This window comes from Mchenga conophoros, linkage group LG3 (assembly GCF_057382185.1).
Source record: "Mchenga conophoros isolate Kocher_MC1m ecotype Shallow Benthic linkage group LG3, M_conophoros_male_GT1.1, whole genome shotgun sequence".
Lineage (NCBI taxonomy): Eukaryota > Metazoa > Chordata > Actinopteri > Cichliformes > Cichlidae > Mchenga > Mchenga conophoros.
Genome location: NC_140528.1, coordinates 38,498,126 through 38,525,032, shown reverse-complemented (window position 1 = coordinate 38,525,032; position 26,907 = coordinate 38,498,126). Strand labels below are relative to the sequence as shown.

Sequence of the window (26,907 nt, the reverse complement as noted above, 5' to 3'; positions counted from 1 at the left end):
ATCTGTGTCTCCTAAAGGATGACATACCAGTGCAGAGAGCATATACCTCCTTTGTGTGGTCTTGTAGATGGGGATACAACTTCCTCCCACGGATTCCTATCCTATTCCTGTCTAAACCGCCCATCTGTGTCTCTGTTCCTGTCCGTGATGTGGCCTCCCATGATTTACGCACCGTCTGTGTGGGCCTGGATCCTTGTGTCATCGATTCACAGAGAGTTGGGGAATGGCTTTCAACTCTCTGTGAATGGTACTCATGGCCATTGATCAGTGTGCTTTGGTCAGTGGGCTTTGGTCAGTGGTTGTTCTCAATGGTCATGAGAATTTGTATATTAATGATCAAGGAACTGACCTCCCAGATCATTGTTACTTCAGTGGGCTGGTTTCAGTCATTATGCAAATGTACTGTTTATAAGATTGGGGAATCCTGCAGTCAACTGAGACTGAAGAAGTCACATGGATGAGTGACAAAATGTTTCTCCCACTGAAAACGTTACATCCAGATGAACAGAATCAGCTTTTGGAGATTTACTTAACTGCTTGATTGAGCATGTATTAAGACACTTTAAAATTTAGTTTTTACTATTACTATTACTAGGATATTACCAGGAGAAGCTCACAAAGCTTTCTGCTATACTTCAGTTTCTCATTAAAATAAATAAATAAAACTTTCAGATCTTGGTACATCACAAAAACAGACATAAAAAAGGCCATTCATTTGGTTTACATGTAAATATTTATTTAGCCGCAGCTATTTTATTTATCTGGAGATGCCCGGGGAAGAGGTTCATCACGTTGTGGGAAAGTGGCTTTGTGGTTTCCCCTTGGGTATTACACATTTCTTAATTAACTCCACCTCCTCCCTCCAATCAAGGCTGCTCACCGGCCCGGACAGCTGGTAAATTCACAGCCTGGTACGCCGGTCCCGTCGTCTACACCACCATTACCATCTGTTCAATCGTCTGCAGCTGCAATGACGCCGGAGGGACCCGCTCTGCCCGAGCAGGAAGTCAGCACAACGGAGGGTCCTGCATGTCGATGTACGGCACAGCGTCCAGCATGCAGGGTACTGTCAGGGACCTGGGCTCAAGCAAACCTGGTTCCCTGTGCACTTATTGAATTGAATTGAATGAATGCTTTATTGGCCATATGCAGGTTTCCCCACAGAGGAATAGGACCCCCCCCCCCCTCCCCCCGACTTACACACACAACAAAGACATCACATGGGAATACAGTCGGAGATCGGCAGCGTTACAGAGAAAACACTGAAAAAATTACACAACAATGGGAAAAGTACAAGAGGAAAAAAAGAGACCTCTTCTCATGCTGGGCACCTATGGGAGGACAGCATGAGAACAGGAATAAAAAAAAAACCTCCTCTGCACAGAGATCACATTAATGTCCACATCACAACATTAGAGCACGTGACAAGCCACAGGGGTTGGATAGAGGGGTGGGGGGTAACACAGCAGTCGTCCTACACAGCGCTACCATTTCAGCACGGCACACAGACCCGCCGTCTTCCCCCACAGGAAACAAGCATCGAAGGCGTTTGGAAAGGGAGGGGGATGAGTGCGTGCTTATCAGTGTAAGTGTATGTGTGTGCGTGTCCAGAGTCCAGCTGAGACAGTGTCCTTCGCTCTATCAGGCTAAGTAAACAGTCTGCCAGCCAACCCAGGTGGCCTTGCATGGGATGGGAAGAATAGTCATCGCACAGTCGTTATCAGGGAGCTGTTAGGATGGGCTCCAGCCTTGGGCCTGAGCAGCTGGCGCCGTGGTGTTGTTACGGCTGTGGCCATAAGAACACTGTGTGGGCTGTTTGTTCTGTGTCTCTTTACTGTGTTTAAGACTCTTTACAGGTCCCTCCCCTAATGAAGAGTAGTGAGCAGCTGATTGGACCATGGAACAGGTGACCACATTCAAAAAGTCGCTCTGACAGCTCCAGGGGAAGAGAGAGAGAGAGTGTGGAACGAGCGAGTAGCCTGACAGCCGTCGCATTCCTGACCCTGGTTTTCCCAGCCTGTGCTTATCTTGTGTATTTGTGGGAGTGTGAATTGTGAAAGCCGCTCCTAGTGCATTAGTTGAGAGCTTAGGCACTCGTGGGCTGAAGCGGAAGGGGTGAGCTGCCTTTTCTTTTGGAATCGTTTTCTCCTGTTTTTCTTGGTCAGGGAGCGAGGGATAGCTCTGTCATTTGTTTGTTCTTTTTCTTTCCTAGGGTTTAGTTAGTCTTTTCTGGTGGGACTTAGTTGGTTTTGTTTATTATTTTGGCCTTGGCTCACCCTGGAGCTATGCTTCTTGTCCTTAAATAAAATCACCTTTCTTTACTCACAACTGGTTTGGATGTTTGGCTTGGGAAACAGGGCGGGGATTTGTCTCTCTCTCCTCCAACCTTATGTCTGTCCCTACACGCCTAGACTAGGGGCGTAACATAAATGGGGGCTTGTCCCTTTTCGTTCGTGTGATTGGTTCGTTTCCTTTTTGCGTTTGTGGTGGGGGGAAACGTTGTGCGCGAGTTTTGCGGCTCTGGAGTGCGCGGATGCGGTTGGGTGTCTGCGGAGTTGTGTTTTCCTTTTTTGCTTTGCTCGTGATGTCGTTTGACATGGATGATTTTGCACAACATCCCTCCATTGAAAAGTTGGAGCGGTGCACAAAAGCAGATTTGTTGGTAGTGGCTAATTTATTCAGGGTGGATGTTCCGTTGAATGCTAAGAAGGCGGATATTAAACAATGTTTGGTGGAGAGACTGGTGGACAGGGGAGTGTTTGGGGGGCAGAAAACCTCGCCAAGTGGGTCTGGGAGTTTGGAGACGGCAGTGGGGGCGGAAGCTGCTGGGGCCGTCCCGAAGCCTTCCAAGGGGCGGATGCCGTCGGGGGCGGAAGCTCCTGTCGCCGTTCAGTCTCCTGAATTTGACCCGGCTGGCCAGGTTGGGGCGGGTTTGGTGACGGAGGATCTCAGGCTTGCCCTTCGCTTGAAGGAGGTGGAGCTGGCGGCTAAGGCTAAGGAAGTCGAGCTCATGCATCTCCGCATTCGAGCTATGGAGCTTGATCGTTCTCGAGCGAGTGACGCTGCTCCCGTTCCTGTAAGTACACTCCCCGACACTCCAACCATAGACCAGTTTAACGCTAGCAAACAGATTGTTTTGGTACCTCCTTTTAGGGAAGGAGAGGTTGACTCATATTTCACTGCTTTTGAGCGCATCGCAACCACTTTAAAATGGCCAAAGGACGTCTGGAGTCTGTTGCTGCAATGCAAATTAATAGGAAGAGCGCAGGAGGTCATTGCGAGTCTTTCTATTGCTGACAGCTTGGATTATGAGGTTGTCAAATCCACTATTTTGCGGGCTTATGAACTAGTCCCGGAGGCCGTGCCTGTCGCAAGTTTGATAGTCAGACGTTTGTGGAATTTGCACGTGAGAAAACTGTCTTATTTGACAAGTGGTTGGCTGCCAGTCATGCGGAGGACTTTACTCAGCTAAAGGAGTTGATCCTGCTGGAAGAGTTCAAGACATGTCTCCCTGAAAACATTGTGGTGTATCTTAATGAGCAGAAGGTGGGGTTAACATCTAAAGCCGCGGTCCTTGCCGACGAGTTTGTGTTAACTCATCGTGCTGCACTTTCGACAGAGCGCCGTGAGTACACTTCCTCAACTCGTCCTGTCAGAAGTTATAGGGTTTCCCCTAAGCGCCAGACACGTTCTGCTGCTATTCCTATGTCAGATCGCAAATGTTTTTATTGTCATGAAATCGGGCACCTCGTTGCTGCTTGCCCATCACTACAGCGCAGGGAGCAGGCCAACACGGTGAGGAAGCCGAAAAGTGTGGGTTTCGTTCGTTCTATGTCAGCTTCCACTTCACCTAGCAATGGAGTGGGAAGTGAAGGCTTTGATGAGAGCTACCGCCCTTTTGTGTCGGAGGGGTTTGTTTCGTTGAATGAAAAAGAGTTGAATATTGTTGATTTCTCCTTTATGCGAGCAGCTCCGAATTTAGCACTCTGACACTGGTCTCTCGATCTCGCGTTGGAGAGCCGCGAGCCTCCCCATGATGGTATCAAACTTCTGTTCCGTGGTGTTGTCATTCTTTTGATTCTGAGACCCCACGACTGCAGCGATCCGTTCTGCGATGTGATCCAACTTTCGTTCAAGGGTGTCATTGTGAGCAGGCCCCTCTCTGATGTATCCCATCATACGCTCAATGGTGTTAGTTTGAGTCTTCACAGCAGCTGTAAGCATCTCCAAGGTGTTAACCATGCTGCGTTCGGTGTGAGAGGTCGCGCCTCGTCCCATCGCTTCAATTCCAGCGGTCAGCCTTGGTGGGGTTTGAACAGCTTTCACAGGGCGGAAACTGTAAAGAGAGTGACTGTGGTGGTACAGGCCAGGTACATGGAGCGACACAGAGACAAGGATCTGGAATTAATTGCAGGTACATTGGGAAAAGTGATAGAAAAGATCAAAAATGGATCAGGAAATTGAATTTCTAAAATGTTAATATTTGTCAGAGCAAAATCAAAAAATTCATCTAAGTGCTGCTCATATCTACCTGTAGCTGGAGGAGAGGTGACATTCACTGGCCCTGAAAGAGTGTCCTGTTTTGAGTCAGGTATCTCTGCTGCACCATCCACTGTGTTAAATAAACTATGGCCTGCTTCAAATCATATCAAAAGAACAACAATTATTACAAAACAAATGTCCCCTGACAAACAAAAAAGTGTTGATGAGGAGGATTTTTTTTGTCTAGGCTTTAAACCACATGTCTGTTCTTCTGAGCACTAATATACACACAAGAAATAGGCTTTTATCAAAACACTAAATCAAACACTGCTAACAGTGGGAATAAAGGAATTATTTTAGTACATTAACAATATGCCTATCGCTCTGTGCCCCGGGCAGCTTTGGGACATTCTGATCATTGCATGGTCCATCTTATTCCAGTTTATAGGCAAAAACTCAAACGTGCCAAGCCTGTAGTCAAAACTGTGAAGAAGTGGACTAACGCAGCAAAGCAGGAACACCACCACCCTCTCCAATCCAGACTCAACGACCTCCACCACACCTCTCACCCCCCTTTCCTCCTCCCTGAAACTCAGAATACACACTCAGGATGTGAGCCGACTATTCCAGAAACAGAAGCCCAGGAAAGCCCCCGGACCAGACGGCGTCTCACCCTCCTGCCTCAAAACCTGTGCTGAACAGCTGGCTCCCATCTTTACTCGCATCTTCAACAGATCCCTGGAGCTGTGTGAAGTTCCCTCCTGCTTCAAACGCTCCACCATCATCCCTGTTCCCAAGAAACCCACCATCACAGGACTGAATGACTACAGACCTGTCGTCTTGACGTCTGTGGTCATGAAATCCTTCGAACGACTGGTGTTAGCCCATCTGAAAGACATTACAGGCCACCAGCTGGACCCTCTGCAGTTTGCCTACCGGGCAAACAGGTCGGTGGATGATGCAGTGAACATGGGGCTGCATTACATCCTGCAACACCTTGACCGTCTGGGAACTTATGCCAGGGTCCTGTTTGTGGACTTTAGTTCGGCTTTTAACACCATTGTGCCTGAACTTCTTTCCTCCAAACTCTCCCAGCTCAGCGTGTCACCAGCTACCTGTCAGTGGATCACCAGCTTCCTGACAGACAGAAAGCAACAAGTGAGGCTGGGGGAGATCACCTCTGAAACCTGGTCCCTCAGTATTGGTGCCCCTCAAGGATGTGTGCTCTCAACACTACTGTTCTCCCTCTACACTAACGACTGCACCTCCAAGAACTCGGCTGTCAAACTCCTAAAGTTTGCAGATGACACCACTGTCATTGGCCTCATTCAAGATGGTGATGAGTCTGCAGTTGAGCGGCTGGTACTCTGGTGCAGTCAGCACAATCTGGAGCTGAACACTCTTAAGACTGTAGAGATGACAGTGGACTTCAGGAGACATCCCTCAACTCTGCTTCCCCTCACCATATCAGACAGCCCTGTGTCAACTGTGAAGACCTTCAAGTTCCTGGGTACAACCATCTCCCAGGACCTGAAGTGGGAGACCAACATCAACTCCATCCTCAAAAAGACCCAGCAGAGGATGTACTTCCTGAGACAACTGGGGAAGTACAGTCTTCCACAGGAGCTGCTGATCCAGTTCTACACTGTGGTCATTGAGTCTGTCCTGTACTCCTCCTTCACAGTCTGGTATGGAGCAGCCACTAAACAGGACAGGAGCAGACTGCAGCGGACTGTACGGGCAGCAGAAAGGATCATCAGCGCCCCCCTGCCCTCCATCCAGGATCTGTACCTCTCAAGAACCAGGAAACGGGCAGGGAAAATCATCACAGACTCCTCACACCCTGCACACAGACTTTTTGATCTGCTGCCCTCTGGCAGACAGTACAGAAGCCTGCAGACCAGGACCACCCGACACAGGAACAGTTTCTTTCCCCTCGCCATCTCCCTTCTTAACAGTTGACCTGTCACACTGCTCCCACTGCCAGACTGCAGCTGCACCTTATGTACATTTTGTAGTATTCATTCCACCTCATTCATTTCTGTATTTTATGTATATAAGTTTAGATTCGTTATTTATAGTTGGTTTACACAGCTTTGTGTATGTATGTGTAATGTGTATATATAGACGTGTGTGTGTGTGTGTGTGTGTGTGTGTGTGTGTGTGTGTGTGTGTGTGTGTGTGTGTGTGTGTGTGTGTGTGTGTGTGTGTGTGTGTGAGATTTACATTGCTGTGCTTGAGAGCCACCATCTACCGGAACCAAATTCACTGTATGTGTCTGCACATATACTTGGCCAATAAACACGATTATGATTCTGATATAACTTTATCATTAAATTGCATTAAACTGTTTATCACAGCTACTGGCATCAGATTAACATTTTTATTGCATGTGCAGCCATAATCATTGTATACACACATTTGCATATTGTGCTTAGTGATGGGGAGATGAAGCTTCATGAAGCACTGAAGCGTTTCATCCAATTGGTTCATCCCAGCGCAAAGCTTCTTAAAGCTTCATTTGCTCTAGTAGGACATCTACTGGACATAAAAATATTAGTTGGCATGAATTTGAAGAGTGTGGCCTTTTGCACACAGCCTGTAAATGTCAACAACAAAAGGAGTGTGTAAAACATGTATATTGTAGTGATGGCAGTACACTGTATATTTATACTGGCAGTATGGAAAATGATTATTTGGAAATGCTTAAAATGGAAATGAACATTTACTGTGAGGTGAGGTGTGGTTGGGGTGTGGACAGTAGTTGTGCTTTTGTAACGTTGAGGTATGGACAGCTACACACTGAGGCTTTGAGCCTCAGTCCTGCCTGTTCACATTTTATTCAGTAAAAACTAAATTTTCACTGCTTTTATAACCTTTATTGGGGAGAACGTAGCTAGGATTTAATGATTTAACAAATCTTTTGAATCCTTTGTCCTCCACAATGCTAAATGGCTGGGAGTCCTCAATCACCATGCTAACCAGGTCTTCATCTATTTGAGATTGTTCTCCTGAGGAAAGACAATAAAGATAAAGCACAAATATAAATATCACACACGTAACTTATAATAGCTGTATAATATTGTTATATCATTTAGTAACATTACTGCATGCTATATTATCATGGCATTTGATGGCTCACCTGGTCTTGCTCCACAATCGGTGTTTTCCTTATTCTCATGCAAAGCTCTGTAGTGCCTAAGCATGGATGAGGTGTTGTTGTTATATCCCAGCTCCCTGGCACATAGCAAACACTTCACCTTGTACAAAAGTACAGACAGCTTAACATAGGTTTTATTGCACCATCAGTATTATGAAAATACATCTTCTGTAGAAATTTACATACCTTGTTGGGAGGAATAAGATCAAAATGTTCCCACACAGGGGAGGACATCCTCCTCTTCTTAGCTGGCTCCATTCTCTCCAGACTTTCTCTCCTCACTCTCATGAACCTCCAAACTGTCTCCAAACTCTCACTAACCGCAACTCTCCATCAAACACCTACATTTTGAATGAAGTCTGAGGGGTTTATATCGCTGTCATATCTCGCGGCAAAGTTCGAACCACTTCATGAACCAGTCACGTGGTACAGCCGGGCAGCGAGGCTTTGGACGTCATCATTTTCAGCTCCTCCCATAAATGAAGCAAGCCTCGATACGCGCATCGCAGAAACGCCCCCTCCATTACTCGACACAAGCTTCGAAGCCTCGATACAGAACGTCACATCAGTAGTTGTGCTCATAAGAGTTGATTCTCAGTCTATTGAAGGTTTCAAGCTCTGTGAAGCGCGATGTCTTCACAATCTATTGTGTAAGGTGATTTGGAGCAATGGAAGGTTAAAACAGCATTCACGCTTACAATTGAGTTGAATTGAGTTGTTTGGAGAAGATCTATGCTGATGAGTTGAATTGTACATCTTCCCACACGTGTACTCAATAAATCATCATTTGACTGAACTCTTCTGGGCCAGTGTTGGTTTGTTCCTTGCCTCAATATTTCGAATCGGGACACTACCAATACAGATCATTCACAGCTAGGCTAAAATAGAAGGATCTCAGTGATTGTGAAAACAGAGCTATTTAGGAGCAATAAGGCAGCGCAGCTAAAAGAGCCGAAGATCTCAAACACACTGAACACTCCTCACTCACTTGGAGAACCAACTTTCAGATTGATGAGCTTCAAAGGTTTTCCAGCTCTCTTGATGACATGACACTCGTATGTTCCAGCATCATCTTGTCTCACATTCTTCACTTCAAAATCAAAGACACGTCTCCATCAGCTATCTGTCTGTCCTTCAGATCCACCTGGTTCTCAAAAGATGGATGCTGGTAATCTGGAACAAGTCATCCATGCTGATATAAAAGGACAAGTTCTTCATCTTCCAGGTCAGTTCTGCTCCACTCTACAACTATGACGATGTGAGCTTGAGCTTGACATGTCAGAGTGACGTCCTGTCCAGACTCAGCTGTGATGATTTTGTGATCTGAAAAAGAGGAAACAACACCGCGCAGCGAGGTTAAAGGTCAAAGTAACACTGTTCACTCCTACAGCAGTCAATCAGAGTGATGATCAGACAGCACTAAACTGTACTTACACACAGAGAATTTTCAATAAACTTATCACAAAATTAATGTGTGCAGGCTCATGTTGCCTGCACACACACAGACAAACGGAATGAATATGAAATAATCCTACTCAATTTCTTTGTCTTTATCTATCATTGAAATGGCATTTATCTCCTAACAGGTAAAACTCACCTGCAGAGGTAAACATGCAGAGGCTGAATAACAACAAAGCTGAGCAGAGTGATGCAGTCACAGCAGACATTTCCTCTACCACAGATGGTCTTAGTTTGTTCTAAATGTCTGTATTTTCAGTGAATAACAGAACGTGAGTTTAAACCTGATTGCATCAGATTAAATTTAACGTTTACATAAAATTCAGTTTCCATAGAAATGATTCCAGGTTCAGATACTAATGCTGGATAATAATCACTAAGGCTTTTGAAATCTGTGAGCGAACTGGGTCCTCAGCAGTTCTGTGTGATTAGTAAGTATGTGTCTCTCAGCTTTCTACTCCAACTGGTCCTGTAATGATTTTTGCTGCGTGCGCATGTGTGTGTGTGTTTGTCTGAAACCATTTTTTCCCCTCTCTCTGTTCTTGTTTTTGCATGATCTGTTTGGTTGATAAGTGATTTCAAAGTTTCATGTGAGAGATAAAATAGCTGCGGTTAAATTAAGCTGTCTAAAACTGTCAAGGTTCAGCCCAGAGAGAAGAGCAGTTTTATTTTAAACAAGTTCCTCACACCAAGGGGTTTCAGAGGGGAATATTTCTGAAGCTGACACTGGACTCAGCGCCCACAGAGAGAGGGGAGAAAATAATTAGGCTACATTCACACTGCAGGTCTTAATGCTTAATTCCGATTTTTTGATCAAATCTGATTTTTTTGTCTGCTTGTTCACACTATAAATAAAATGCGACAGCAAACGCGCTCTAGTGTGAACCCTCAAAGCGGCCCACATGCGCAAAAGAAGACGTCACACACAACACACTCTGTTTAGACCCAGAGCAAACAATATTTCGTCTTGATGCATTCTCAATCATCCAGCAAAGTAAATCTCCAAAAGTTGAATCTGTTCATCTGGACGTAGCGTTTTGTGGGAGAAACGTTTCGTCACTCATCCAAGTGACTTCTTCAGTCTCAGCTGACTGCAGGTTTCCCCAAATCTTATAAACAGTACATTTGCATAATGACTGAAACCAGCCCACTGAATCAACAATGGGCTGGGAAGTCAGTTCCTTGATCATAAATATGCAAAGCTCTCATGACCATTGATCAACAACCACTAACCAAAACCCACTGATCGAAGACCACCATCATTTCCATCAGTAATGGGGAACATCTAAAAGCTGACGTGGACCGTAAACCTACGCATACGGATCAGTATCTAAGGTTTGACTCTCATCATCCACTGGAGCACAAACTGGATGTCATCAGGATCAGGACGCTACAATACAGAGCGAAAACCATCCCCACTGACACAGCGGCCAGGGATGCAGAAGAACAGCACATCAAGAAGGCCCTGAGCCTTCTTGATGTGCTGTTGGCTATCCGATTGGCCTCCCTGCTGCTGCAGAGCCTGGGACGGTCTGCTTGCCTCCACCCCGGGGGGAAGGGTAACATCTCTTGGGTCTGGGTTCTGTTTCCCCCTCTGGGGGCGAGGGTACCTGGACCCGGGGTGTAGAGTATGTTTGGGGAGTGTGATTGTGTGTACATGTCCATTTATGTCAGTCCTTACGTTGGGTGAGTGCTGAGTGTTTGTATATGTGTGCATGAGGGTGGGAACGCATGTTTGTGTCTGTGTGTGCCTGTTTGTCTGTGTCTATATGTCAGGTCGGGTCTTAGACTCCACCTCTCTGGGAACTCCCAGGCCTATGGGCAGAAATCTGTGCCATCAGAAACTGAATTTGAATAAGTTAAATTTGAATTTGAATTGCTCAGATTGAATCTGAATTGTAACTTGAATAAATGCTTTTGAAAACTGAATTTGAATTAGTCTAATTTGAAATTGAATTTATGGTTTGAAAATGAATTGATTTGCTTTGAAACTGCATTTTATCCTTTAAAAATTCAGCTCTCGAATAATTTCAGATTCACTTCTCACCATTCAGTTTCAGTTCTACAATTCAATTTCAGTTCCAAAATTCAGTTTTTTGGAACTTACATCCGGTTCCGGTTCAAGCGCAGATTAATAGAACTACGTTTTACTGGCGGACCGAGAGTGTTACTGACGGGAATCTACAGCGTCTTGAGCTGAATTAAGACTTCAGAAGTCATTCGTCATGTCGAATGACCAGCGGATAAACTCTCAGGTTGGTAATAAATGTATTACATGTATAAGAACAAGCGTCATGTTAACAAATGATAGCCGTAAGGTAACTTTTATGCTTATTGTAGCTGTTAGCTAAAAACGCTAATTTAGCGTAGTTTGCCCTGAATTCAGCTTTGACAAACAAATATGATCAACTGTTTCTAGTAGAATTCCAAAGTTGTCATCTTGGACCCTCTCAGAGTACCCCCTCTGTATGCTTGCAGAGACCCCTACAGTAGGGAAACATGCAAAACGGTGTCCAAACCTTTGTATTTTAGCTTTACGTCTTACACAGCATCCCAACTCTTTAGCTGACTTAATAACTTTAGCTAAAGTGAATAGTTAGTCTAATTCATTAGTGCAGCATTACTGGATCGTCTCTGTTTGAAGTGATATAATATGATATACAACTATCACTGTGTTTAACTACCATAATAATTCTTAGGGTACTGAGTGCATGCTTAATTAGATTATATATATTTTTTAAACACACTGCTCCATTAATATGTTTGACAGGCTGAAGTTGTCGGGTCACCTCCTAAATCTACCATCTTTTACAGGTGTTTTGTACCAGAAATGGAGTGTCCACTGAAGACTGAAGATACTGAATCTCCACGCCTTGCCATCGATCCCTCTTGTGCCTTCATCTAGACAAGAGACATTAACTTAACCACTCTCATATGCTCTGTACCTACATTACCTTCCCTGACAGTCGTAGCTTGGCTCATCTGAGGGTGAAATTATAAGAATGTGTTATTTTGCAAAGTGCTCTCTAGGGTTCCTAAATAAAATATGGCATTGAGGTCATCTCTTTTGAATTAATCCCTTCTTCTGAAATATAAGAACCTCTCCTGGTTTTAATGGCACTTTCGATTTCCTTACTTTCTGTTCCACTTCCAAACCCAAATAGATGCTGACAAGCCGACACAGTAACATGGAAGAGGGAAAGACGCTGGAAAGGACTACTACAAATAAACCTAATGCCTAACAATGAAAAGTGTAAAATAAGAACAATAATGATAATAAAGATAAAAGATGAAGTAACAAGTTTTTAGTTTTTTTGTTTATTCCAAATGATCATCCAGATGTCTGTGACATGTGATGACAAACACCATAATGGAAGGCCTTAGTCATCACATGCTTAAACTCATCATATATTTTTTGCATATGCTGAACAGGCAGTCAGACATGCTGTAACTGTGGGGTAGAAAACTGCAGGAACACCATACGGCAGGGGTCTCAAACTCCAGTCCTCGAGGGCATGGAAAAGTTGCATGGCACTTTGACCCTTGAGGACTGGAGTTTGAGACCCCTGTCATATGGAATATGACAGGTGTGGTTGAACTGCATGAAGACTGAAGTTTCTCTTCTCTTCTGGCAGGACAGGAATGTGGCCTTGTCCTGTGAGCCACTGTAAGGATGTACTTAGAGTAGAACTGGACTGTCACCGGCCTCAGGCTCTTCACCCTTTTCAAAGACAAAGCAGTCATTTAGATAAAATATTAGATATTGTTTACCTGTAAATGCACAAAGTAAATTTAGAAATGTTATTATTGTCAAGAGTGAATAAGCACTGATAGTGTAATCTACAGCTGTGGCCAAACGTTTAGAGAATGAGAAGTGTTGTTTGCTTATTTACAAAGTTTGCTGTTTCAGTGATAGTTGTATATCATATTATATCACTTCAAACAGAGGTGATCCAGTAATGCTGCACTAATGAATTAGACTAACTATTCACTTTAGCTAAAGTTATTAAGTCAGCTAAAGAGTTGGGATGCTGTGTAAGACATAAATAAACCTTTTGCATGTTTCCCTACTGTAGGGGTCTCTGCAAGCATACAGAGGGGGTACTCTGAGAGGGTCCAAGATGACAACTTTGGAATTCTACTAGAAACAGTCGATCATATTTGTTTGTCAAAGCTGAATTCAGGGCAAACTACGCTAAATTAGCGTTTTTAGCTAACAGCTACAATAAGCATAAAAGTTACCTTACGGCTATTATTTCAATTCAATTCAATTCAATTTTATTTATATAGCGCCAAATCACAACAAAAGTCGCCTCAAGGCGCTTCATAGATACAGAGAAAAACCCAACAATCATATGACCCCCTATGAGCAAGCACTTTGGCGACAGTGGGAAGGAAAAACTCCCTTTTAACAGGAAGAAACCTCTGGCAGAACCAGGCTCAGGGAGGGGCGGCCATCTGCTGCGACCGGTTGGGGTGAGAGAAGGAAGACAGGATAAAGACATGCTGTGGAAGAGAGACAGAGGTTAATAACAGATATGATTCAATGCAGAGAGGTCTATTAATACATAGTGAGTGAGAAAGGTGACTGGAAAGGAAAAACTCAATGCATCATGGGAATCCCCCGGCAGCCTACATCTATTACAGCATAACTAAGGGAGGATTCAGGGTCACCTGGTCCAGCCCTAACTATATGCTTTAGAAAAAAGGAAAGTTTTAAGCCTAATCTTAAAAGTAGAGATAGTGTCTGTCTCCCGAATCCAAACTGGAAGCTGGTTCCACAGAAGAGGGGCCTGAAAACTGAAGGCTCTCCCTCCCATTCTACTTTTAAATACTCTAGGAACAACAAGTAGGCCTGCAGAGCGAGAGCGGAGCGCTCTAATAGGGTGATATGGTACTACAAGGTCATTAAGATAAGATGGGGCCTGATTATTTAAGACCTTGTATGTGAGGAGCAGGATTTTGAATTCAATTCTGGATTTAACAGGAAGCCAATGAAGGGAAGCCAAAACAGGAGAAATATGCTCTCTCTTTCTAGTCCCTGTCAGGACTCTTGCTGCAGCATTTTGGATTAGCTGAAGGCTTTTCAGTGAGTTTTTTGGACATCCTGATAATAATGAATTACAGTAGTCCAGCCTGGAAGTAATAAATGCATGAACTAGTTTTTCAGCGTCACTCTGAGACAGGATATTTCTAATTTTAGAGATGTTGCGCAAATGGAAGAAAGCAGTCTTACATATTTGTTTAATATGTGCGTTGAAGGACATGTCCTGGTCAAAAATGACTCCAAGGTTCCTCACCGCGTTACTGGAGGCCAAGGTAATGCCATCCAGAGTAAGAATCTGATTAGATACCATATTTCTAAGATTTTCAGGGCCGAGTACAATAACCTCAGTTTTACCTGAATTAAGAAGCAGAAAGTTAGCGGCCATCCAGGTCTTTATGTCTTTAAGACATTCCTGCAGTTTAACTAATTGGTGTGTGTTATCTGGCTTCATGGACAGATAGAGCTGGGTGTCATCTGCATAGCAGTGAAAATGTATGCTATGTCTTCTAATGATACTGCCTAAGGGAAGCATGTATAATGTAAACAGAATTGGTCCTAGCACTGAACCCTGTGGAACTCCATAATTAACCTCAGTGTGTGAAGAGGACTCTCCATTTACATGCACGAATTGGAGTCTATTAGATAGATATGATACAAACCACTGCAGCGCAGTACTTGTAATACCTACAGCATGTTCTAATCGCTCTAATAGGATATTATGATCAACAGTATCGAACGCTGCACTGAGGTCTAGCAGGACAAGCACAGAGATGAGTCCAATGTCAGAGGCCATAAGAAGATCATTTGTAACCTTCACTAAAGCTGTTTCTGTGCTGTGCTGAGCTCTGAAACCTGACTGAAACTCTTCAAATAAACCATTCCTCTGCAGATGATCTGTTAGCTGTTTGACAACTACTCTTTCAAGGATTTTTGATATGAAAGGAAGGTTGGAGATTGGCCTATAATTAGCTAAGACTGCTGGGTCTAGAGATGGCTTTTTGAGTAAAGGTTTAACTACAGCCAGCTTGAAGGCCTGTGGTACATAGCCGATTATTAGAGATAGGTTGATCATATTTAAGATCGAAGAATTAATTAATGGCAGGACTTCTTTGAGCAGTTTTGTAGGAATGGGGTCTAAAAGACACGTTGATGGTTTGGAGGAAGTAATTATTGAAGTTAACTCAGAAAGATCAATTGGAGAAAAAGAGTCTAACTTAATATCAATGGTACTAAGAGTAACTGTAGATAATATTACATCTGTGGGATGATTATTGGTAATTTTTTCTCTAATGATAAAAATTTTATTTGTGAAGAAGTTCATGAAGTCATTACTAGTTAACGTTAAAGGGATGGTTGGCTCAAAAGAGCTCTGACTTTTTGTCAGCCTGGCTACAGTGCTGAAGAGAAACCTAGGGTTGTTCTTATTTTCTTCAATCAGTGATGAATAGTAAGATGTTCTGGCTTTGCGGAGGGCTTTCTTATAAAGCAGCAAACTATTTCTCCAGGCTAAATGATGATCCTCTAGATTTGTGACACGCCATTTCCTCTCCAAATTACGAGTCATCTGCTTTAGGGTACGTGTTTCAGAATTATACCACGGAGTCAGGTACTTCTGATTTGAGGCCTTAGTTTTCACAGGCGCTACAGTATCCAGAGTCGTATGTAGTGAGGAGGTGAAATTATTAACAAGATAATCGACCTCTGTTGGGGTAGCGTTCAGATAGCTGCTTTGCTCTGTGTTGGTACAGGGCATTGGAGATGATAACAGTGGGTGGATTATATTCTTAAACTTAGTTACAGTGCTTTCAGAAAGACATCTACTTTGATAAAGTCTACTCTTCACCGCTGTGTAATCAATTATTGTAAAAGTAAATGTTATCAGGAAATGATCAGACAGGAGAGGGTTTTCAGGAAACACTGTTAAATGTTCAGGTTCGATGCCATATGTTAAAACAAGATCTAGAGTGTGATTAAAGTGGTGGGTGGGTTCTTTTACATTTTGAGAGAAACCAATTGAGTCTAATAACAGATTAAATGCCATGTTGAGGCTGTCATTTTTAGCATCTACATGGATGTTAAAATCACCCACAATAATTATTTTATCTGAGCTCAGAACTAAATTAGATATAAAGTCTGAGAAATCAGACAGAAACTCTGTGTAAGGCCCAGGTGGACAATAGATGATAACAAGTAAGACTGGTTTCTGAGTTTCACAGCTGGGGTGGACAATGTTAAGCATCAGGCTTTCAAATGAATTAAAAGTCTGTCTTGGTCTTTCATTAATTAATAGGCTGGTGTGAAAAATTGCTGCCACACCGCCCCCTCGGCCTGTGCTTCGAGATTTCTGGTAGTTAGAATGGCTCGGGGGTGTTGATTCATTTAAACTAACATAATCATCCTGCTGCAACCAGGTTTCTGTAAGGCAGAGTAAATCAATTTGTTGATCAATTATTAAGTCATGTACTAACAGAGACTTGGAGGAGAGAGACCTAATATTTAATAATCCACATTTCACTGTTTTACTCTTTGGTTCAGATGTGGATACTGTATTGTTCTTTCTTTGTAATTGTTTATGTTTAAGTTGTTTGTTGCTGGTTTTTAGTTTGTTTTTTGTCTTTTTGGAAGCTGACACAGTCTCTATGGAGATGGGTTTTTGGGGGGGTAGCAGGAGGAGAGAAGCTGAAGAGAAGCGTGTAAGACTGCAACTCTGCTTCCTGGTCCCAACTCTGGATAGTCATATTTTGGGGGGTTTAATAAATTTGTCCATATTTCTAGAAATGAGAGCTGCTCCATCCAAAGTGGGATGGATGCCGTCTCTCCTAACAAGACCAGGTTTCCTCCAGAAGGTTTGCCAATTATCTATGAAGCCCACATCGTTTCTGGGACACCACTCAGACAGCCAGCAATTTAAGGAGAACATGCGGCTAAACATGTCACTCCTGGTCTGATTGGGGAGGGGACCAGAGAAAACTACAGAGTCCGACATTGTTTTGGCAAAGTTGCACACCGATTCAATATTGATTTTAGTGACCTCCGATTGGCGTAACCGGGTGTCATTACTGCCGACGTGAATTATGATTTTACTGAATTTACGTTAACCCTTAGCCAGCAGTTTTAAATTTCCTTCAATGTCGCCTGCTCTGGCCCCTGGAAGACAATTGACTATGGTTGCCGGTGTCTCTAGCTTCACATGTCTGAGAACAGAATCGCCAATTACCAGAGTTTGACCCCCGGCGGGTGTGTCGCCGAGTGGGGAAAAACGGTTAGACACATGAACGGGTTGGTGGTGTACCTGGGGCTTCTGTTTAGGACTATGATTCCTCCTCACCGTGACCCAGCCTCCCTGATTCCCCAGCTGCTTGGGACCTGCCGGGGAACAGCTAGCGGGGCCTACGCTATTTTCGGCTGCACCAGCTACAGGGGCCTGGCTAGCTATGGGTGAATGAAGGGTGCGAAGCCGAGTCTCCAATTCAGTAATCCTGGCCCCAGCGCTGCAAATATGCTACATTTGTTACAGATATCATTACTGCTAAAGGAGGCCGAGGAGTAACTAAACATCTGACACAATGAGCAAGAAAGTGCAGGAGGGACAGGTGAAGTAGCCATGGTGCTAATGAGTCGGCTATGAGCTAAGCTAGGCTAGCGAGACAGTACAGAGACAGTGAGTGAATACTTTGGCTATAAATTAGGTAGTGAGTACACAGAAAGTGTGCTTCGGATGAAGCACGTGAAGATTATACTATGAAAGAAGAATGTATTTAAAAGTTGTTAATTAAATCGCTAAGCAAATAAGCTACTCAGAAACACCACTGTGTTTGAGCAGGAACAGGAGGTGATACTCTACCACAGAGCGAGCGAACACCAAGTGACAGCGCCACCAAGAGTGTTGTTAGTGTTGTTAACATGACGCTTGTTCTTATACATGTAATACATTTATTACCAACCTGAGAGTTTATCCGCTGGTCATTCGACATGACGAATGACTTCTGAAGTCTTAATTCAGCTCAAGACGCTGTAGATTCCCGTCAGTAACACTCTCGGTCCGCCAGTAAAACGTAGTTCTATTAATCTGCGCTTGAACCGGAACCGGATGTAAGTTCCAAAAAACTGAATTTTGGAACTGAAATTGAATTGTAGAACTGAAACTGAATGGTGAGAAGTGAATCTGAAATTATTCGAGAGCTGAATTTTTAAAGGATAAAATGCAGTTTCGAAGCAAGTCAATTCATTTTCAAACCATAAATTCAATTTCAAATTAGACTAATTCAAATTCAGTTTTCAAAAGCATTTATTCAAGTTACAATTCAGATTCAATCTGAGCAATTCAAATTCAAATTTAACTTATTCAAATTCAGTTTCTGATGGCACAGATTTCTGCCCATACAGGCCCTCCAAGGCCTATCTCCCCTCACCACACTCCCTGCCGGTGACTGATGCTCTCAGGGGTCGGTGCATTGCTGGCGCCTGTTGCTCGGTCAGGCCTCCTCTGGGGTGTGGGGGGCCCTCTGGGCCTCCGGCCTCTGGGCCTGCGGCTCAGTTCACTCTGGCACAGCTGGCTGCCGGCAGGGCCGGCGGGCACGCCGGTGCAGCCCCCTCTAGCTTCTGCTCAGTGGCTACTGGGTGACGCCTCGTCTGGGGATCCTACGCCCTTCCCATGAGGGTGGCACGGATGCTCCTCCGGTGGTCCTCCTTGGGCTCTCGTGCTCTGGGGCCTCTGGATGTCTGGGGCCTGGATCTCCTCCATGCCTGCTTCATGCCCTGGGGGACGGGGCTACATGCTCTTGCAGACGATTACATGTGGAAACCATTTGAATACAAGCGCGCTGATCCACACAGGTATGCACACGGATGTTCACTGCTCGTAGACTTAAATTACACCTTTCTTGGCTGCTACTTCAAAGCACATTGTGCGCTGTCTGTCCTGCGTGCTGCACAACAACACTGAATATTTAGTATTTACTGCTGTTTACACTTAGCTAGATTAATGCGATGGTGTTGTGTTTAGTATGTTTGCTTTGGGTTTTTTTTGCTTGTTTTCTATTCTTTCTCTCTCAACAGGTGATCCAGGAGATTTTATTTTATTTATTTATTTTTTTCCCCTTTCTCACTGTCCCTCTCCCCTTCTGTTTTTCTTTTCCTTCCTCTTTCTCTCTCCCTTTCCTATCCCTCACTCATGTCTGTCCCATCTGTAACAACTGAAAATAAAATAAAATAAATAATTAAAAACAAAGGTCGATCAAATGGACCAACACAGCAATGCCACAATGATCCATTTGGCAAAGTAAATCCATTGGGTATCCTTGTTGGTCTTCAGACAACAATTCTGATGGCTAAAGAACCAAATGGGACAGGCAAAAAAAAGAAAAAAAAAAAAAAAGAATTTTCCCTTTCCAGTTCACAATCAATCCCACCCCTAGGTCAAAAAATATGTATAGGACAATTGGCGTAATCTAATATTTTGTATGAACCTGTCCAGCTGTCCATTTAGTTGAATGTAGGATTAACTCATAAGTCTTGCTGAAGTACCTTGTATTCTGATTCATCGCAACAGCAGCAGTTTGGTTGGATGATGTTAGCAACTGTCAGCAACTGCTGACCGAATAATTTCATCCTGCATAATCTGAAACAAACACATAAAGACAGAAACAATTTATGAATTAACGTTCGATAAAATCTAAGAATGTATCATTTATTAGATAACAATATGAATATGTCTAACAAAAAACTTTGTGGAGCAAAGTTACATTCAATCAAGATGGTCTGGCATGCTACAACTTTATAGTTGTTAAATTCTGGGTATACATACCCAACTTGTACACGTTTATTATTATTATTATTATTATTATTATTATTATTATTATTATTATTATTATCCTACCCAATTACATGTTTCTTTTAATCAGAGTATGCTGTTTTAATGACTTTACAATATCATTTACATTGCGTTCCTTACATTTTCCCAAATTGTATGTTATATTAATCCTATATTTCCGTTTTAATATTTCTAATGTTTGCCTTGTTTTCTTCACTGTCTGGTCTGCCTCTGTCTCACCTGTATGGATGCATTTACACCGAAATGTCCCCAACAAAGGATGTTTTAATTCGCCACTATTCCAGTGAAACACGAGTCTCCCATCTTCCTGCTACCGGTCTGGAGTTTTTGTTCACCAAAGCACACACCAACTTCATACTGATGGACAGATCACCGCCCTTTTGCCGCCTTGTCTGACCGTGTTTTCTGGCTTTGGTTCACTTCACCTCACTCTTCCCCATTCTTGTCATTAAATCAGGCTGTTCTGCAACCATGGCAGCCAATTAACTCTATGGCTTTATTCATGGTGTATTTTACCCCTTCACCAAAGGCCGTTCTCGTTTCCAACATTATATTTGCAGTGTTCGTCTATCTATCAATATCTGCGGAGTATTTTTTTAACGAGTATCCTATTTTCTAAAGCACAGCATGTAAATGGTAGCTCGGTTAGCAGGATGCTAGCATGTAGCGCTTAGTGAGACACGCCTCAGACGAGTTGAGCAAAGACCCCGTCTGTGTACTTTATACGTGAGCAACGGATTTAAATAAAGTTAAGGTTTCAAAAGACAAACTTGAAGATGAAAAACAATATACTTACCGGAGAGCCGCCAGGGTTTGCCGCTGCCATCTTGGCGCTCCTAAATTCAAAACTGCCTCTGCAGTCAGGCATGGGAGGCGTGGAAATTGTCATTGAGTTAGTCAAACGTTTTCCTTAGTTCGAGTAGATGATAAAATAAAATAAAAATAACTGGGATTTTAAATAGGACTAGGCGTTCTGTAATGATCTCTATTTAGGAGAAAAACTTAATCACTCGCCTTTAAACAGCTCTCTTTTAGGAAACACACTGCTGGCTAACGGTGTCATGTGATCAAACAGCGTAATTTAATTGGCTGAGAGCCACTCGACTCGATCTGGTGCTGATTGCTCTGGCTTGGGTCATTAAAGTTCATCACTTTTGCAGTTGAATTTTTGCAGATGAATTTTTTTCAGGTGAATTTTTGCAGGTGAATTTTTTTCAGGTGAATTTTTTGCAGGTGAATATTTTTGCAGGGAAATTTGGAGGATAAAAATTCAGTGTCTGATTCTGATGATACTATATTTCTTCCATACATTTGCAGTTTGGACGCACAGGTGTGAACATCTCCCACAGCAGGGGGAGGACTATCCTCCGCCCGTAATGCTGCAAATAATGGTCGGCAAAGTCATGTGACATTAGTGATGTTTGTACTAACTTGATTTAAAAGTCTTTACTTTAAAATATATGCTGTTCAGTAGTCGACCTTAATCTTACAGAGAATGTGATCATTTTATTGATAATTAAAGTCAGTCATATATCCACAAACACAACAAGATGAAAGTCAGTGATGCTGCTCGGTTTTCAGTCCTGAATATCACGGCACAAGCAGGATTCACTGCACTGTTAATGTTAGCTGTGTTATATTGCTGTCTCTGTTCGGTGGTGTCGAGCCAAATGGACTTTAACGTGTGTTTGAACGAGCTGACGGTTCACTCGTTAAGCTGAAAGAAAGATGCTTTAATCACAGCAGTCACACATGTGTCCACTGTATCATCTGGAAACTCTTCTTGTTTTGTAATAACACAAACTAAATCCTCCTTCTTTTGTGCTGTTTTGCAGCAGTGTGTACACCTGAGACTGTCACCTGTCTGTCCTGCACTCTCTCTCTGTTTCTTTCTCTCTGATTGTGGAATAAAAGTATGAACATGTGTTTATAAGTTACACTTGTGTTTGAATCCTGCAGCTTATCACACATTTGATTTCCATGTGTGACGACTGCAAGTGTCCAGAGTGAGGACAGACTGATGGACCCACTGCTGCACATCATCTGTGAGGCTTTGCACCCCTGATGATCCACCAGGACAAACTCAACAGTGTGAGGAAGAGGAGGAAGAGCCAGCAGCAGCTGACAGATGGAGAGAATAGACAGACTGTTTCCTGTTTGTGAAGGACTGCTAGATAAGTTTAAAATAATTAATTGTCTGTCCTGAATCAGTCTTATTAGGTAATGTTCAAATAATTTGATCATTCCAGTGTTTTCAGTGTGGGAGAAAGTACTTAGGGCCTTCAGGTTACACACTATGAAAGGCAGCAACAAGTTTAATGTTCAGAAACCTAAAGTATATATCAGCAGCAGAATGGAGCTAAAAATAAATGTTTGTTTCAGTTATATGAAGCTTTGAGTATTTTGGATCAGTAGCACTGCTGTGTTTGTTGTATCATATTGCTGTGATTGTTTATATGCTTTAAATATTCTGAGGTAAGTTGATCTATAATGTTACATCATATTCTATAAGGATGTTATGTGTTTGTAGACTTTCTGCCCAGTTTGACCCATTTAGTAGAAGTCAGCCTGTTTAAGGCTCTGATATCTATTCTGTATGACTTGTAACTGTCCCTGAGACAGTTAAAATAAAGTTGGTTATTTCATGTTTCTGTGATAAATTCATGCTTAATTTAGTTCATTTATTTATAAGATAAGATGATAAAAGTTTAACATTAATTAAAAAACATGTCTAAAATATGTGATTACAAAATATGGGTTTGTTAAATATGTAAAGTGCTGTAAAGTTTGTTTGAGGTGAAGTTTGTAATTGTCACATGACCAGAGTTTGGTTGAGAGCACAACCATGGCATTGTGGAGCTAGCATGGATACATGGCCACTGATGCATCTACAGCCTCAGCGTTAATGTTATTCTGCATGTGGTCCAAGAGGCGCAAACGGTATGGTTTCATGTATATTGTTTGTATAATGTTGCATACGTGTTCTACAGTGGTAATGAGAGGACATTTTTGTGATATCCATTATTGTGCATTTTCTCTGTTCTGCTTGCACAAGACTGTTTATGGACACTGATATGAGAGACTGATAAGCTCAAAACATTTATGTTGTAAACTTTGTGTTTCTTCAGTTTTCACGGTGTCTGAAGACAATAAGAGTGAGAGAGAGAGAGAAATAAATTTCCGAAGACATCAGTATGATGCGTGGCCATTCTTTGTTGGACCCCTGTAGTTACATGACTTAAAGCAGTTATGACATGGTCTGATTTTCTCACCCAATAAAGGAATATTTAATATATCAGTCTACTCTTCATTCTATCAGAAACAGTTATCACAGCTCGTACATTTTCATTTTGCACATATATGTAAGCATTGAGCCAAATTTAGTAATGCCAACAAATTAAATGAACAATATTTGTCTCTTACATATGATACATCTATACGTATTTATACACTGTAAAAGATTCTTGTCTTTGAGTGAAGATTTATGGTGATGGGAAATATAAATAACTGAAACTTGAATCTTTACTGAAGCTCAGTGTTTGACACAGAGTTCACTCACATGTGCTGTACCAGTGTACCTGGGGTGGCTGTAGCTCAGGTGGCAGAGCAGGTCAGCCACTAATCAGAAGGTCGGTGGTTCGATCCCAGGCTGCACCCTGGCTGCATGCCAAATATCCTTGGGCAAGATACTAACCCCTACTGGTGGTGGTCAGAGGGCCCGGTGGCGCCTGTGTCCGGCAGCCTCGCCTCTGTCAGTGCGCCCCAGGGCAGCTGTGGCTACAATGTAGCTTGCTATCGCCAGTGTGTGAATGTGTGTGTGAATGGGTGAATGACTGAATGTAGTGTAAAGCGCTTTGGGGTCCTATGGACTAGAAAAGCGCTATACAAATGCAGGCCATTTACCTGCACATGTGACAATAAAAGTGAATTGTTCAAGTTCACTGCTGTAATAACTAATAATGATTAATATAATAACTATAATATTGGCCATATTATATTTACACTGACTTTAGTCTCATGAACAACATAATTGTTATTTACTAGCTAATCTTAAAATGACTGTTCAGTACAGAAATGAAGCCCAACAATCATGTTTTACAGTCATGTGGTCTCAGCCTCAGATACTTATTAAATCACACAAAGCTCGTGTAGAAACAAACGAACAAATGAACAAAATATGTTCTCCTTCATTTCTCTCAAACAAAACTGTATGAAACGTTTCCAGCGGTTAGTATCATGGTTGCTAGGCAACCTGGGCAGCGCGACGGAGATCGACCGGTATTTCACAAGCCTCGCACTTCCGGCCTTAGCGGTCTTTGAGTACGCGGCCCTTGTGGACCGTTAAGGCTGCGTACTTTAGGGCTGCCGAACCTGAATAGCTAGGTTTCATTTGACGTAGACGTGACGTCGACGTAAAGCGCGAAATTTGACTGGCGGTCGGAAGTGAAAAAGATAAGTGCAAAATCACAGACAGACAGTACGCAAAATGCCTATGTCCTGTTGTGTTTACGGATGCTCCAGTAGGTCGACCAGAGAAACTGATAAACGGTATTTTAGGGTACCAAAAATAGCCCAACGAAGAGGAGAAAAATGGAAAATTCTAACCGAAAAACGTAGGAAAAAATGGATTTTAAATTTACGCTTACAGTCGGGAGGAGCAGAGTCTGCCAATGCCCGTGTCTGCAGCGACCACTTCGTCAGAGGTAATGTTATGTTTGCAAACGAACTTATTAGCATTAGGTTGTCGTTAAATTCTCGTTTACTTAGTGCTTTTAAGTTAGTAGTCTAATATTGACTTGATTGGGACTATCCGGTTGTTCAGTCAGACGTCACGGATGACGTTGCAGGTATTTCCGGGTCTAAGTGCTCCTCAAGAAACAACGACGGCGGAGCCAGTGACTTTGTTCACGATTACCTCCTTCTTTAGCGAAGTACCAATTAGGGTTAAAAAGGGTCTTAATTCCTTCAACTCTAGTAAAGTGGTCAGTGTAACCGTTCTCCCAGGCGGAATTATAAAGGGAAGTGTCCAGGCATCCATGAAAAAGAAGATTTACAATGTTGAGGTGAGCTAGGAGTAAGCTAGCTAGCCGACGATTAAACATGAGATATTCTGTATTCTGATGTATTTCATAAAGCACACACACGTACAGCAATGCTATAACAGTGGAAGTAAACGAAGATGAAAATCTACATAACATGGAGGTTTTGGAGAGTTAGTAATGTTAGCCTAGTACCAGTTATATTAGCCTAGTTAACCTAGTACCAGTACACAGAGCAGCGCTGCAAGTGTTTGTTAGAATGTTTAGGGTAAGCATTAACTTTCTTTCAATGTAGGTGCATGTTGAGGGTCAGTCAGTCAGGTTCAGCTCCTGTGAGTGCCCGATTGGCAATGATAAGTGCCATCATATGGCGGCATTGTTGATTTGGGTGGAGAAGAATGTGTCTCGCACTGACGTGGAATGTGTGTGGAAGAGGGTAAAATCATGCAAAGCAGAAGAAATTACTGCCAAGAGAGTGTCTGTGATGACACCCTCAACAACACAAGGTCAGTTATTTATTTAAAATTTGTCCTTTGAATTAATTATAATAATTATTTTCTTAACTTTTTAAAAAGCATTATGTTTTATATGCTAAAATTATTATTTATACAGATTACTAAAAGTTTTTTTTTTTCAGCTGGAATCGAAAGACCTGTCTCCCAGGAGGACAAGGAATGGGCAGTGGCATCCCTATCGAAATTGCAACGTTTTACTGGGATGGGTTGGATTTTGAGTCCTGAATGCTCTCAGGTACTTTGATATTTACTTTAACATGTGGTATAAATTGTACATGTATGTAAACTCTTGTAAACTACATACAGCAGACTGTTTGCTTCCACTGTCCCCACTTTATTTTTTACATGTATTTTATATACTCTGTACCTGACTTTGTCTATTCTGTGGTCAAAATTTCTTGGTTCCATTAAAACCTTTAAAATCCTTTTGCTTTAAATCTAGGCTAAACCAGCCAAGACATTTGATGAAGTGCTGAGGAACCTGGGATTTCCCCAAGCAGAAGACAAGGCTCGTTATCTCTTGGCATCACTGGCTGTGTCTGACGAAGAGAAGAAACAGATTGAGGAAGCAACAGTTGGGCAAACGAAGAATGCATTGTGGTAAGAAAGTGCTTTGAAATTTATTCTGTTAAGTGTTAAGTAGGAAATTTTAGTTAACTGTGTCTCTTAATTTGTGTTTCTTTATAAAAGGTCAGCATATCGCAAGAAGAGAATCACAGCCAGCAACTTCGGTTTGGTCCTGAGTGCAGTCCAGCGGCGCTCATACCCCCCTTCCTTATTTAAGACTCTGCTTGGACAGTACAACCTGACAGAAGGATCTAAAGTAAGTTGTTAGTAAAACGGGTCTGTGCATCTAAGAATTCCTTTATGACTAAGTTGTATTTTCATCCCCAAAGGCATGTGATTGGGGGATCCTTCATGAGCCAAAGGCCAAGCAGTTGTACACTGACTGTACTGGTGCAGCTATCAAGGAGAGGGGACTGTTTTTATCTAACAGTGGCCTGCTTGGTGGTTCTCCAGATGGGACTGTCTCTAATGAGTGCATCATTGAGGTGAAATGCCCATGGTCAGCCAGAGCCAAAACTGTATTGGAGGCTGCAGAAAGTAAGGACTTTTTCCTACAGCTGGATGAGGCAAGTGGTTCCCTGGTATTAAAAAAGAATCACAACTACTGGCATCAGATCCAGGGCAACCTCTATCTCACAGGGGCGAAAAGCTGTCACTTTATTGTTTGGACTCCATGTGACTTTTTCATCTTGCATGTGGATAGAGAACAAACTTGGGCTGTTAACATTGAAGCGTTGGAAACGTTCTACCGGGAAGTTTTTTTACCCCATATTTTATCGCAGCTTTGAATTCATATCAGCATGAGT

At 42.7% G+C, this 26,907-nt stretch overlaps 3 protein-coding genes across 3 annotated transcripts in view; all 3 read left to right on the top strand.

Moving 5' to 3' along the window:
• Window positions 1-26,907, top strand: part of LOC146578510 (hemicentin-2-like) — an 871,231-nt gene that overhangs the window by 67,835 nt on the left and 776,489 nt on the right. The gene's annotated exons all lie outside the window — the stretch shown is intronic.
• The window catches only part of LOC146578539 (uncharacterized), a 63,583-nt gene that overhangs the window by 20,693 nt on the left and 15,983 nt on the right, over window positions 1-26,907 (top strand). The window lies entirely within an intron of this gene.
• On the top strand, window positions 24,998-26,889 carry LOC146578541 (uncharacterized). The gene is made up of 5 exons (XM_085268753.1): window positions 24,998-25,525; window positions 25,657-25,769; window positions 25,977-26,134; window positions 26,225-26,357; window positions 26,431-26,889. Exons 1-5 carry the CDS (start codon window positions 25,387-25,389, stop codon window positions 26,887-26,889), a joined length of 1,002 nt encoding a protein of 333 aa, XP_085124879.1. The 5' UTR covers window positions 24,998-25,386.